This window comes from Fusarium poae, chromosome 1 (assembly GCF_019609905.1).
Source record: "Fusarium poae strain DAOMC 252244 chromosome 1, whole genome shotgun sequence".
NCBI lineage: Eukaryota > Fungi > Ascomycota > Sordariomycetes > Hypocreales > Nectriaceae > Fusarium > Fusarium poae.
In genome coordinates this window covers 5,291,656-5,304,503 of record NC_058399.1, presented here as the reverse complement: position 1 = coordinate 5,304,503, position 12,848 = coordinate 5,291,656, and the positions used below count along the sequence as shown (strand labels likewise).

The 12,848-nt window shown below is 47.6% G+C and overlaps 4 protein-coding genes and 2 non-coding genes across 6 annotated transcripts; 2 read left to right on the top strand and 4 right to left on the bottom strand.

The window, feature by feature from the left end:
- Positions 1 to 368: 368 nt before the first annotated feature.
- On the top strand, positions 369 to 4,850 carry FPOAC1_001716 (uncharacterized protein; the record flags this gene model as incomplete). The annotated part of the gene is made up of 3 exons (XM_044846309.1): positions 369 to 1,000; positions 1,053 to 1,211; positions 1,265 to 4,850. The coding sequence occupies 3 exons, from the start codon at positions 369 to 371 to the stop codon at positions 4,848 to 4,850; spliced, it is 4,377 nt and encodes a 1,458-aa protein (XP_044712225.1).
- A 534-nt stretch (positions 4,851 to 5,384) lies between these two features.
- FPOAC1_001715 lies at positions 5,385 to 5,466 on the bottom strand. The gene has a single exon. It is a non-coding gene; the product is annotated as a tRNA-Gly (tRNA).
- A 46-nt stretch (positions 5,467 to 5,512) lies between these two features.
- On the bottom strand, positions 5,513 to 5,583 carry FPOAC1_001714. Its single transcript has one exon. It is a non-coding gene; the product is annotated as a tRNA-Gly (tRNA).
- A 2,622-nt stretch (positions 5,584 to 8,205) lies between these two features.
- Positions 8,206 to 9,985, top strand: PHO4_1 (phosphate-sensing transcription factor; the record flags this gene model as incomplete). The annotated part of the gene is made up of 2 exons (XM_044846308.1): positions 8,206 to 8,670; positions 8,729 to 9,985. 2 exons carry the CDS (start codon positions 8,206 to 8,208, stop codon positions 9,983 to 9,985), a joined length of 1,722 nt encoding a protein of 573 aa, XP_044712224.1.
- Positions 9,986 to 10,389: 404 nt separating this feature from the next.
- FPOAC1_001712 (uncharacterized protein) lies at positions 10,390 to 11,109 on the bottom strand (the record flags this gene model as incomplete). Its single annotated transcript, XM_044846307.1, has 1 exon — positions 10,390 to 11,109. The coding sequence occupies one exon, from the start codon at positions 11,107 to 11,109 to the stop codon at positions 10,390 to 10,392; it is 720 nt and encodes a 239-aa protein (XP_044712223.1).
- Positions 11,110 to 11,132: 23 nt separating this feature from the next.
- On the bottom strand, positions 11,133 to 11,938 carry FPOAC1_001711 (uncharacterized protein; the record flags this gene model as incomplete). Its single annotated transcript, XM_044846306.1, has 3 exons — positions 11,133 to 11,386; positions 11,438 to 11,655; positions 11,706 to 11,938. The coding sequence occupies 3 exons, from the start codon at positions 11,936 to 11,938 to the stop codon at positions 11,133 to 11,135; spliced, it is 705 nt and encodes a 234-aa protein (XP_044712222.1).
- Positions 11,939 to 12,848: the final 910 nt, after the last annotated feature.

Here is a 12,848-nt window from a genome sequence, read left to right as displayed (position 1 = left end):
TCATCAAAGGCTCTTGCGTGCTGATCATACGAACTCCTCTCTCAAGCCGTTCCTTTGTTGAAGCTGCTGCTCTGAGCTCACAATGGATTCTGACCTGAGCATCGTCGATGTCATGATATCCCAATTTCCCCCTCTTCCCAAAGCATGGCTTGTTATCCTCCGAACCTGGAAACTTTGAACGCAGCCATGGGCACTTCCTTGGCTCCAGCCTCCTCTCAAAATGTTCACCGGGTGATGTGGGCAGGATCAATCTCGAGAATCATAGATACAAAAGACCAAGACCATCCCGAAGAATGTCTCATCCCAAACCGACCAAGTTCGCACCTCATTCGTTACCTCTCTAATCTGCTATCTACCAGAAAGCAGAGATGAGAACGTCCCTCTTTTACGCCCTTAACGGCGCTCTTGGGGCAGTAGCCCACGAGTCGCTTGCCTACTTCAAGATCGAGTCCGGAAAGGAAGAGCATCGCTCCCTTGACGGTTGTGAAAAGTATGGCAAGCACAAGTGGGTTCCTGACCCTTCCACATTTGTTTTTCCCCAGAACGATTACAAGCCTGGAAAGTCTTGGGATCTCTGTGTTGACTCGGCTCATTGTGCCCCTCACGAGGCTTTGAGCAAGGTCACCTTTGATTTCAAGGACAACGCCATCGTCTTCAACTTCAAGCACATCGAGCACTACAAGTACGAAGATGTAGTCGTCTATGTCGAGCGTGGTAAGCCTCCTACAGACTACTCCCAGAAGTACAGTAAGGAGAGCGACCACTGCAAGATCGTTGATGACTACAAGAAGGCCAAGTGTCACATTCCCTACTTCTCGCTGACTGATGGTGGCTCCTATGACGAACTTTGCCCCATCAAGGACAACGGCGGCTGGAGGCTTTACATCAAGATCAAGGCCAAGATTTCCCACGGTTACAAGAAATTCGGCCTCTACAGCCGTGCCGGCGACATCCACGAGAAGTACTTCACTCTCAGCTACACTTGTGCTGAGTGCAAGGAGTAAGTATCTTTCACGGCCATTCTCTCTAAACCTGGTGTTGACACTACTCAGTTACAAGCACAAGGAAGGTAAGTACGAGGTGATTGAGGACTATCCCGAGGAGAAGAAGTACGACGAGTACAAGTACAAGAAGGAGGAGAAGAAGTACGACGAGTACAAGCACAAGGAAGAGAAGAAGTACGATGATTATGAGGAGGAAGGAAAGGAGAAGTACTACTTCCCAACACAAAGCTTGGCTTCACAAGCGCTAACTTATATTCCAGGTACAAGCGCGGAGCCGAGGAGAAGGATGACAAGGAGTACAAGGAGGAGGAGAAGGAATTCCGCCATGAGCATCATCACAAGCATCACCACCACCATGGTCACGAGCATGAGCACAAGCACGGCCACAAGCACGGTCATCTTCATGGTCACCTTCACAAGGAGCATCACTACAATCATCATGACAAGCATCACGGCCACGGTAAGGATCATGAGCACAAGTACTACGAGCACGAGCATCATGATCCCCACTACCTTCACGAACATAAGGATTACAAGCATGGCGACCATGGTCATCACTACAATGAGCACAAGCATTATAATCACTACGATCCCGGCCACTACCACCACCATGATGACTACAAGCATCACGAGTACTACGACCCCAGCCGTCACCATGATCACGATAGCTTCTTAAACGATTTCTTCAAGAAGTACGGACACTACGATTATAACCATGGAAAGCACCATTATGAGCATCACGATGGATATCATCACCACCATGCTCGTGATCTAGCTGGTGATGAGACAAAGGATGAGTCGGTAAAGAAGAGTGAAAAGGGTGAATACAAGCATGACGAGCACAAGCACAAGCATGGTCACCACCACGACCATGACCATGATCATCACCACAAGCATCGTCACAGTCATCATGATTATCACCACTACGAGCATTACGATCCTGGCTACCATCATGAGTACAAGAACTACGATCACAAGGACTACAACAACCATTATGATCACAAGCACCACGATTACAAGCATGATGGCAAGCACTACGATGATAAGCACTACGATGATAAGCATCACGAGTACAAGCATGATGGCAAGCACTACGATCACAAGCACCACGAGTACAAGAACGACGATCACAAGGACTACAACCATTATGATCACAAGCACCATGAGTACAAGCATGATGGCAAGCACTACGATGACAAGCACTACGATGATAAGCACCACGATAACAAGCACTATGGTCATCATCATGAACATCACAAGCACTACGAGCATCACGATCCTAGTTACCATCATGAGCACCACAAGCACTACGAGCATCACCATGGTGACAAGTATGGCAATTACAAGCACCACCCCAAGCGATCCGAGGAGTACCATGACAAGCACCACGACAAGCACCACGATAAGCATTACGAAGAGCCTGTCACCGTCTACTATAAGGAAAAGGCTGAGGATGTCAATGCCAAGGCGAACCATGTGATTTACGAGAAGGTCCAAAAGCACGAGATCCCTGCTCATATCTACAAGAAGCTTGCGGAAGCCAAGAAGCATCACTATGATCATGAGCATGAGCATAAGCATAAGCATGGTCATGAGCACAAGTACGACCATGAGCACAAGTATGGCCATGATGATCACAAGGATGCCGAGGAGCAGTACTACCAGAAGAAGCTCGCCGAAGCCAGGCTCTCAAAGGCCATCAAGGAGTACCACGAGCTTCACTATGGGAAGCAGCACAACGAGCACAAGTACAAGAAGTATCAGCATGAGAACTACAAGAACAAGTACTACAAGCCTGAGAAGCACCATGGTCACCACGAACACAAGGAGCACAAGCCTGAGAAGCACCATGGTCACCACGAACACAAGGAGCACAAGCCTAAGGTGAAGCATCATTTCAACCACTACTTCCAGAAGATTGAGCCCAAGGAGAAGCACCACTACGGCCACCATGAGCACAAGGTTTACGAGCCTAAAGAAGAGTATTACGAGCAGAAGGACTTTGAGCACAAGACTCACGAGGCTGAGAAGAAGTACCTCGAGCACAAGGAGTATGAACGCAAGAAGCACGACCATTCTGTCTATGAGCACAAGCAATATGGCCCCAAGGTGTACTACGAGCACAACAAGTACGGACACGAGAACAAGCACAAGAACCACGACGAGTACAAGGAGTACGAGCCTGAGAAGTACAACCACGGTCATTACAAGCCCAAGGAGCATGGGTACAAGAAGCCTCATCACGAGTCAGACGTCTACCGCGACAAGAAGGAGTTCCTGAAGAATTACAAATACGATGGCGAGAACATTCATACCGTTTGGGAGAAGCTCTACAAGGCCAAGATCGAGGAGAAGAAGCACAAGCAAAAGGCTTACGAGGTTCATGTTGACAAGCACGATTCTTTCTACAAATTCAAGCGCGCAGCTTTACCCAATTCCTACCACGGAGACGAGGTAGTAGAGATTGACACTGCCAAGGTCGAGAAGTACATTGAGAAGGCTGAGTACAGAATCAACGAAGGTATCAGCAAGGCTATCTACAAGGGTATCAACTCTGCTGGCGACGATCCCTCTACTGGCACCATCATCAAGTTTTACAACAAGGTTGAGGCTGCCATCAAGTACATCATCTCCAAGAACCTCAAGAAGGCTGTTAAACACGTTGCTGAAATCGACGGTGTCAAGGAGCCCGCTGCTGATGACGTTGTCAAGTCCATCTACAAGGCTGTCAAGCATATTCTCGAGGCTGCTGACAAGATCTTCACAAAGGGCATTGACGCTCTCGGTGAGGACCCTACTGAGAAGGAGGTTGAGTATGCTGTCGCCAAGGTTGAGAAGCTTCTCGCCAGGGTTGTCGACAAGTACGTCCGAGAGGCTATCGTTGAAATCTTTGATCTGGAATATGTGACTGAGAATTCTTATGGCGAGTATGAGAAGTACGACAAGCGCCAGGTGGCCAACGCTCAGAATGCTACAGCATCCGCTAGCAACACCACCGCTACCAATGCCACTGCTCAGGCTACTACTGCTACCGCAACAAAGGCTGCCAACCGGTTCATGAGACTGTTTATGCGCCAGGATTCTCAGAACTCTACCGATGCCGCAGTCAATGCCACCGCACAAGCCGTCGCCGATGTCAACCAAGCTCTCAACACTACCTCTCAAGCTGTCAACGTCACCCAGGCTCAGAACACTAAGCGTACTGAGGTCTACAGTGATTCAAAGATTGAGAAGGTGGTGGAAAAGGCTGCTGAGAAGGCTGCCGACAAGCTCATTAAGAAGATCAATGAGGAAGACAAGCTCAGTGCGAAATCGAAGCGTGCCAAGTTCTACAACGGATACGTTCCCGAGTGCAAAGGTAAGGTCGTCAAGGCTTACGGCATCGATGGTCTACACTCTGCTCCCTTGAAGGATCTTAGTGTTGACTCGCATCCCAAAACATGCAAGAACCACCAGGGTGACTACATTCTCTACAGCTACGAGGAGCTCCTGCACACCGTCTACGGCAAGATCTTCGAGTCTCACGGTGGCGATACCAAGTTCGGCAACTTCTTCATCGAGTTGGTCAAGTCCCGCGACGGCTACGGCGACGATATTATTGTCTCACTCGATGTCTCAGATAAGTACCAGTATGAAGCTACTGAGGCAAAGGTGTTTGTCGGCTGCGATCCAGGTCCCGACAACGAGTGGGATGCGAACATCTGCTTCGAGAAGACATATCCTTACCTGTCTGTTGCTGAGAAGGGACTTAACGAGTTTGTCTTTGCCATCCCCGACACGTACCAGTGCAACGAGTACTTCATTTCCATTGTCGTTGATTTTTGCGACAACAAGTACTCTTCATAAGTCAGAGTATATCGACTGAAGGAGCATTACGGATTTGGATAGTTGTTTAACCCGGGGTTGATCCAGGCGCAGTACTTGTACAGTGTCCCAGCGGGTTGAGAAGGGACCAGGTACAATGTTTTAATCTGTTGAAAAGTGTTTTTTCAGATAGTCATTCTTTTAATACAAATAACCTGTCTCTATACATGAGCCCATGTCATCAATTTCTGTGAAGGTGTACCAGAGCAGAGAGGATGGATCTTGCCTTTGCAGAGCTTGCCTCTCTCGATTTGTCTGACACACTCTGAGTCTGATGAGAAACCAAGACCTGTATCAGTGAGATGTCATGTTGGTCAACCACAAGTTCATTGTAGGGTTTCCAAGTTTACCCCTTCCAGTCAGACTCAATCAACATTGACCTTGCGTGACAAGTACTGGTTCAACAGGGCCACATCCAACAACACCAACCCAATCAAACCCGTCAGCAGCCTCGATATCGCCAGAACAAAAAGACGGCATCGGCAAAAGGATATCAACGCCGCGAGGCGCTGGATTTGCGTAATCTGGGAATCGAACCCAGGGCTCCCCGAAGTTACCTGAATGGCAACGGAGAATTTTACCACTAAACCAATTACGCTGGAAAAGAGAGAAGAGGTTATTCACTCGACGGGAATCGAGGTGAATGCGTAATCTGGGAATCGAACCCAGGGCTCCCCGATGGCAACGGAGAATTTTACCACTAAACCAATTACGCTTGTTCTTTGTTGAAATGAGTCCCAGAAGTAGCGAATATAATTCTCGCGATGCTGAAACTTGGTGGAGTGAATAATTTTACTCGGCGGAGCGGGTAAAGCGGGCCAGACCGTTAACCGAGCCAATTATATGCATTCAATCACAACGCTTCCGCATGACGCTAGTTCAAGTACAGAAGCGTGTCACGTGTGCAATTAGACTTGACATTGATAACTGTCAACTGTCAACTGTCAATAGAAAATCCAAGATATTTCGGATAATAATTAAGCTTCATTGTCGCGACTTGAAACAGCCTTGGCCGCTATAATTAAACTCTGTCGATCTCAACCCTTGACTGAATTTGTCAGTTACTGGGGGTATTGCCTCAGCCCGAGTCAAATCTCACACAGCGTTTGTGATGTCTAATGAAACACGAGTCAGCATGTCACTGAGCAACAGACGTTGATTCCAAATGTTTGAGGTTGACGATAATATTGGATAATAATAATAACGTCTACTATATAAACAGTGACATATCGCTCATCAAACGTTTCACCTTTATTTTTATCCTTATTTCTAACTCTAAAACTTGAAGATCTTTACCCTATATCTCGGCCGGGACGGTTAAGTGCCGACATGTTTATCGACTGGGATATCACCTCCTGATTCACGCTCAGACATCGAGAGGCATCGCGATTGGTCGTTTTGCGCTTTGAAATGTCATCAGTGAGTTATCACAAGTTTGGAAGTTTCTCGTGAAGTAATTGGTGTTGCATGTTGATACAGAACCTTTGCCTCACCTTGAAGATCACGAGTGGGTCATTGGATGGCAATTGCCTCGAATGGATTCTTCATTATGGGGCGTGGCAAGTCGGGGGTTTCTTGTTGTCGCCATTGATGATCATTGATAATAGATAGATGCTGTTGGCTGTAAATGAAGGAGAATATGCCAGGATATCTGGCAGGCGATAGGAGAATTAGCCTCCAAGTTTCAAAGAGACAAAGATACACAACCCAAGAGTCTCACATAAAAGTCTCACATAAAAAGCATAAACTGACTCAATTATTTCGTCTGTTATACTTCTATATATGCATAGCTATTACCATTGGAATCTTTGTAATTATAATCATCAAAAGTTGTCTCACAGACCATATATCCGAGGGTAATAAAACTCTTTTAGGTTACCGACGAAAAGACGTTCATCCCCCACGCCCTCCAGAAGCTGACAGTACGTACTCCTCCCCAACCCTCGGAAACAGACTTTTGAGGCTCCAGTAGCCAATCTTGCATTGACGTCTCACACGTGTAGAGATCTATTTATCTTATTGGTTGAAAGCGTCACATCTCTCGGACAATACCCGCACCTCCAAAACAAAAGGGGATAAGCTCCTTGGCTTTATCCACGATAGAGTTGCGGGTCACTTCTTCTCCATCTTTCTTTCTTTCTTTTTTGTTTTATCCCTGCTACAAACGTCGAGTGTTTTGAACGCATGGTACCTGTTTGATTGGTCAGTTTTTTTTTTATCTGTTGGAAGCTTTGGCCGAAGGGGGGTATTGCTCGCGTGTCTCTCTGCTCGGTGAGTTGATCTACAGGAGGAGGTTTCAGTACAGTTGGTCCGTGGTGATATCATCATGCTAACTCTGTAAATTAGTCAAGATATTCAGTTTGAGTTCCTAAATAATAAACAGAGAAACGACCAGACCCTCTCTCTCTCGGCTCTCTAGCGAAGACTGCAAGACAGACAAGCTCTTGGTCAACAGCTTGGCTTGGCTAGACAGGCCAGACTTGCACTTGCAGCTTGGCATACAGCAGCCCTAATCCTAGTAACATCAGCACCGCCGCCTTGATCATATTTTCCCTTTCCTTTCGGTGACCAACTAAGGAAATGTGTCGTGCTTCCCTCTTAGTCTCCCCCTGTTATTCCCTCCGAGTGTCGCGTGCTCCATATCCCCAAACGGTTGTTGATAAACTCCCTTGTGCCACTGAGAACAGCCCAACGGAAAACGTGATCGACAGCCCCCGAGTTACAGAACTGCGACGCTTAGTCTATGTGGTTCTAGCCGTGGAGAACGGAAACAAGGTTAACTTGACTTGCGTCTTTAGGCGGAGCAATAACAAGCTTAATCCGTTTTCTGGTATCCGCTTGTGGACGACGTTTTCGCCGAGGCGAGACATGGCGAGAATGCATCGAGATGGTAGTAAACGGCTTCATGGCACTTGGAACTCCATCAAGACGACCATGATTTATCCTATACTCTATGACTATGACCTATGCATATTGCTCAACCGAGATGCCTATTTAGATACTCGGTCCAGTCCCTGTTGATCCAACCTCTTGGCGTTCAACGACTCTGTGGCAACTCCCTGTCAAGCTCCATCCCGGCACCTCTTTTTCTTCAGTTTCTTGGCGATGGCACTTTTTTCTCTCTTTTTTGGGTCTTCCTCGGAGGGGCGTGTGAGTAGTTCAAAGATAGCATACCGATTATACCGCTTTAACCCACGCTTCTGCCTCGTATATAACTATCCCATCTTCTCGCCTAGCCATGCTCTCTTCTTCTCTTCAGATCCCTCTCACAAACACATTCTCCCTCCTCTTCTTTTGAATACTCCATTATTGCAAAGTCTTGCACCCAAACGCAACAATGGCAGTCTTCGCTCAGTACGACTACCTGTTTGCGGTAGGCACAATCTTTGCCTTCCTTGACGCCTGGAACATCGGTGCCAACGATGTCGCCAACTCTTGGGCATCGTCCGTGTCCTCGCGGTCCATCAGCTATTTCCAGGCCATGATCGGTGCCAGTATCATGGAGTTCACTGGTGCTCTCGGTGTTGGTGGTCGAGTCGCCGACACCATCCGAACACAGATTGTCGATGTCTCGGCTTTCGATGACAGTCCTGCTCTTCTCATGCTGGGCATGGTTTGTGCTGTCATCGCTTCTGCTAGTTACCTCACTATGGCTACCCGTCTTGGTTTCCCCGTTTCCACCACTCACTCTATCCTTGGTGGTGTCCTCGGTATGGGTATTGGTGCTCTTGGTGGCAAGGGTATTACCTGGGTCGGTTACAACGAACAAGGTAGCGTTGACATCCAGAAGGGTGTTGTCCAGGTTAGTATCCACGTTGTATCTCACCTCTAAATCAACTCACTAACATGCATTCTCACAGGTCTTCCTCGCTTGGATCATCGCTCCTATGCTCTCTGGTATCTTCGGTGCCGCCATCTTCCTCTTCACCAAATACGCCGTCCTCCTCCGAAAGAGTCCCGCCATCAAGGGTCTTATTCTTGTCCCCTTCTACTTCTGGCTCACTGCCTCACTCATTGTCATGCTTCTCCTCTGGAAGGGTGGCTCTTACGAGGTCAACCTCACTGAGGAACAGATTCCTGGTGTCATCGTCGCCACGGGTGCTGGTTGGGGTCTTCTCATGGCCATCTTCCTTGTTCCTTGGCTGTACCGTATCGTCATCAAGGAGGACTGGCAGCTCAAGTCCTACCATATCCTTCAGGGTCCTTTCCTCCTCCGCCGAGGCCCTGTTCCTCCTACCCCTGACAACTTCCAAGGTGTCGTCCGCAACTTCTACGAGGGCCATCTTACCCGCGAGGAGCTTGAGGAGCGTCGCAATGCCCGCGCTGCTGCCCTTGGTGAGGATCTCGAGACTGGCAACGGCAAGAAGGTCGCTACCGACAGTGCCACTGAGGAGCCCGAGGTTGAGAACCCCTATGCGCACAAGTCCATGATCGGCCCCAAGCCCAACAAGCCCTGGTACACTGGTGCCTTTATGTGGTGGGCTTTCAAGTTCGCTATCCTCCACGGTGTTGACAAGGACATTGTCGGTTCTCAGGGTGAAAAGTCTGTTGTCGCTGGTGACGTCGAGGAGATCCACGCTCGCGCCGAGCACTTTGACAACCGAACCGAGTTCCTCTACACTTTCCTCCAGATCATGACTGCTGCTTCTGCCTCTTTCGTCCACGGTGCCAACGATATTGCCAACGCTATCGGTCCTTACGCCACCATCTACCAGATCTGGCAAGAGGGTGTCATCCCCGACAAGTCCGAGGTCCCTGTCTGGATTCTCGCTTTCGGTGGTGCCGGTATTGTCCTCGGTCTCTGGACATATGGATACAACATCATGCGCAACTTGGGTAACCGAGTCACCCTCATGTCTCCTGCCCGTGGTTTCTCTATTGAGCTCGGCTCTGTCATTACTGTCGTCCTCGCCACACGTCTCAAGCTCCCTGTTTCCACTACTCAGTGCATTACTGGTGCTATTGTCGGTGTTGGTCTCTGCAACGGTGACTGGCGAGCTATCAACTGGCGCATGGTCGCCTGGATCTACATGGGTTGGTTCATCACTGTTCCTACAGCTGGTCTGATTTCAGGAATTCTGATGGCCTTCATCACCAACGCTCCCAACTGGAGCTAAATGTTATGCGATAGAAATGTTATGATTGATTTGACGAACAAAAGGCGTTTGGAAAGATATGATAGATAATATACCAACTTGATGATTTCATTTACTTGACCAACCAACCAACGAGTCATGTGATGTCTGTTTCCATAGGTAGGATTCAAGAATTATACATATATGAACTTGCTACTGGATGCGATCGCATGTGATGATAATCTGAATAAAATCCCAATCCAGGAATACCAAGTACCTTCCAATATGCAACACTAAAAGTGATATAATAGACATAGAAGAAATTCTACTTGTGAGTCAAGTTCGACTTGTACAAGTTCATTCGGCCTTATTGTCAGACATAATTGCTTCTGTAACGTGGTACTAATTATACTAAGTATATACTGTCACTACTAACATGATGTAAATTAACGAGCAGCTGGCAATTCGCCCTTCTCTTCGACGTGCCCACCTTGAATCTTCTCCTCGTCGATAGTTCGATCGCCAATACCAATATCCGCCTCGTAAAAGACATCCACAACGTTCTTGTAAGCGGGAACAAAGTTGACGGCAATGGGATACGACAAAGCCACCACGAAAAAGATCATGGGAACAACCATGGAGATTCCCATATCATGCATATCAGCCACAGCTCCTGTCAGAGGAGGAACACAAGCACCGCCGATAACACCAGCAATGATGAAACCACTACCTCTCTTGGTGTGTCGTCCAAGACCTCTCATACCTAGCGCCACAATAGTAGGGAAACAGATGGACTCGAAAAAGAGAACGATGTAGAGACATGCGATACCGGCGTTACCGTGATGAACAATAGGCGGGCCGATGAAGACGATACACATGGTCAGGAACACCAGAAACACCTTTCTGGGCTTGATGAACTTCATGAGAAATGTTCCAAAAAATCGACCAACTGTGAAGGCTGCTTGCGCACCGGCAAAGAGCTTTGCTCCTACAGATTCTGACGTGTTGGGACGCAACTCGACGGCGTAGTTGATGAAGAAACTCGCAATGGCGACTTGAGCACCAGTATAGCAGAACTGAGCGAAAGATGCATGGAAGAGCTTGTATTGCTTGATGAACGGTTTCTCGTCGGCCTTTGAGTGAGTCTCTTGGGCTTGGAACGCCATATCTGGGAGTTGTTAGTATGACCTTATAGGTAATTGGGTGTAGACTTGCCAGCATCGGTGATTTCAGGGATCTTGGATACGTAAAAGAGACACGCCAGGATCAGGACGAAGACGGCGATAGACAGATACACCCACTGCACATTGGCCAATGCTTCTTCATCGTCGAGGTTGTTGAAGAAGACATATGAGCCTAGCACAGGAGCTATGACGGTGCCGATACCATTGAATGCTTGGGAGATGTTGATGCGAATTTCCGAGTATCGGGGAGGACCGCAGACTATGTATGTTAGAGATTTGTATATGATTTGAGCGCAGTGGCTCTACGTACCAGTGATAAAAGGGTTCGCGGCTGTCTCGAGCGAGCCAAGACCGTTACCAATGATGAAGATGGACATGCAAAAGCCAGCAAAAGACTTGGCTTTGATACAAGGGATAGCGATCAGGGCGCCGATGGCGTATAAGCTGAGGCCCCAGATGAAAACAGCCTTGTACGAGTAATGTCGAAGAATCCACGCAGCGTGTCCCAGCGAAGCAAGAGGGTAAGCACTTGGGTATCAATTAGTATAAATATAACAGACGTAACATATAAAACATACCCGAAATACGCAGCTTGAAGACCAGCAGATCGAGCACGATCGATATCGAGGACCTTTTGGAAATGCTTGTTCAGCGTGTCGAGGAGGCCATAACTAAAACCCCAGAGGAAGAAGAGAACTGTGACGAGAGCGATGGGCCAGATGGATTCTCGCAAGGTGAGTTCAGCTGCTTTAGTAACTTTATTATCTTTGACCTTGAGAGGGCGGTCTTTAAAGAACTGTTTAACGCCCATGATGAAGGATTATGATGAGGTTGAGTGTATCATGTGTTTTGGTGAGAGTTGAGTTTGGGAACAAGCTGAGGGGGAAAGGAGGAAAACACAAGTCAGAGCAAGGGAAATGGGAAAGAGAAACTGTTATTTGTTCGGCCAGTCCCCTCATCAAAGTCAAGTTACCATTCGGTTGGTGCAAACCCGACCCGAGGCAAGACCAGGACCAGGACCAAGACCTAAGGGGTGACACTTTGACCGTCATAGAAGCAACAAACGATTGTCAATCCTTCCCTTCCCGCTGTAACCCCATGGGGGATAAAAAGGTTGGAGAAGAAGAAACCTGGGGATTGCGGGGAAGCGAACCTGACTTGGGTTAGAAGATTGACGATCTATATAAGAACATGAATCAAGTTTTCTAGTTTAGCTATGTATGTACTGACTATCGCTGCAATGATAAGCCGAATAGGAGGGTAACTATGATAAATATGCAGTGAGATTAACTTCAATAATGGCTTATCTCTGACTTTGGTCAAACCTTTTAGCTTTCACCTTTGACCAGGATATCCATCCATGCCTGACTCAGTCTTTACGAGCTCAAGACGGCAAATGCATTGTAAATCGGTACTACACCTCGGCAATTAAACTCGACTCCTTTCAAACTTCCAGAACCAACAGAGTTGACGTTTAACTACTTTATATGCGGGGGAATTGAAACAGCGAGTGAAACCTAAACGCATCAAAGCAACCTCGTGATAGGCACGCTTTTGATCCCTTCAATTGCATGCATGATAATCGAATCCGCCTGCTTATTCGGGTAATTTCTGTGCCAATCACTACTACGTAGCATTTCACTATTATCTACATATCCTTTCGTAGTGGAGATGGATTAACATACACTGCAGGAGGAATCATAAAGTAAAAACAAGACACC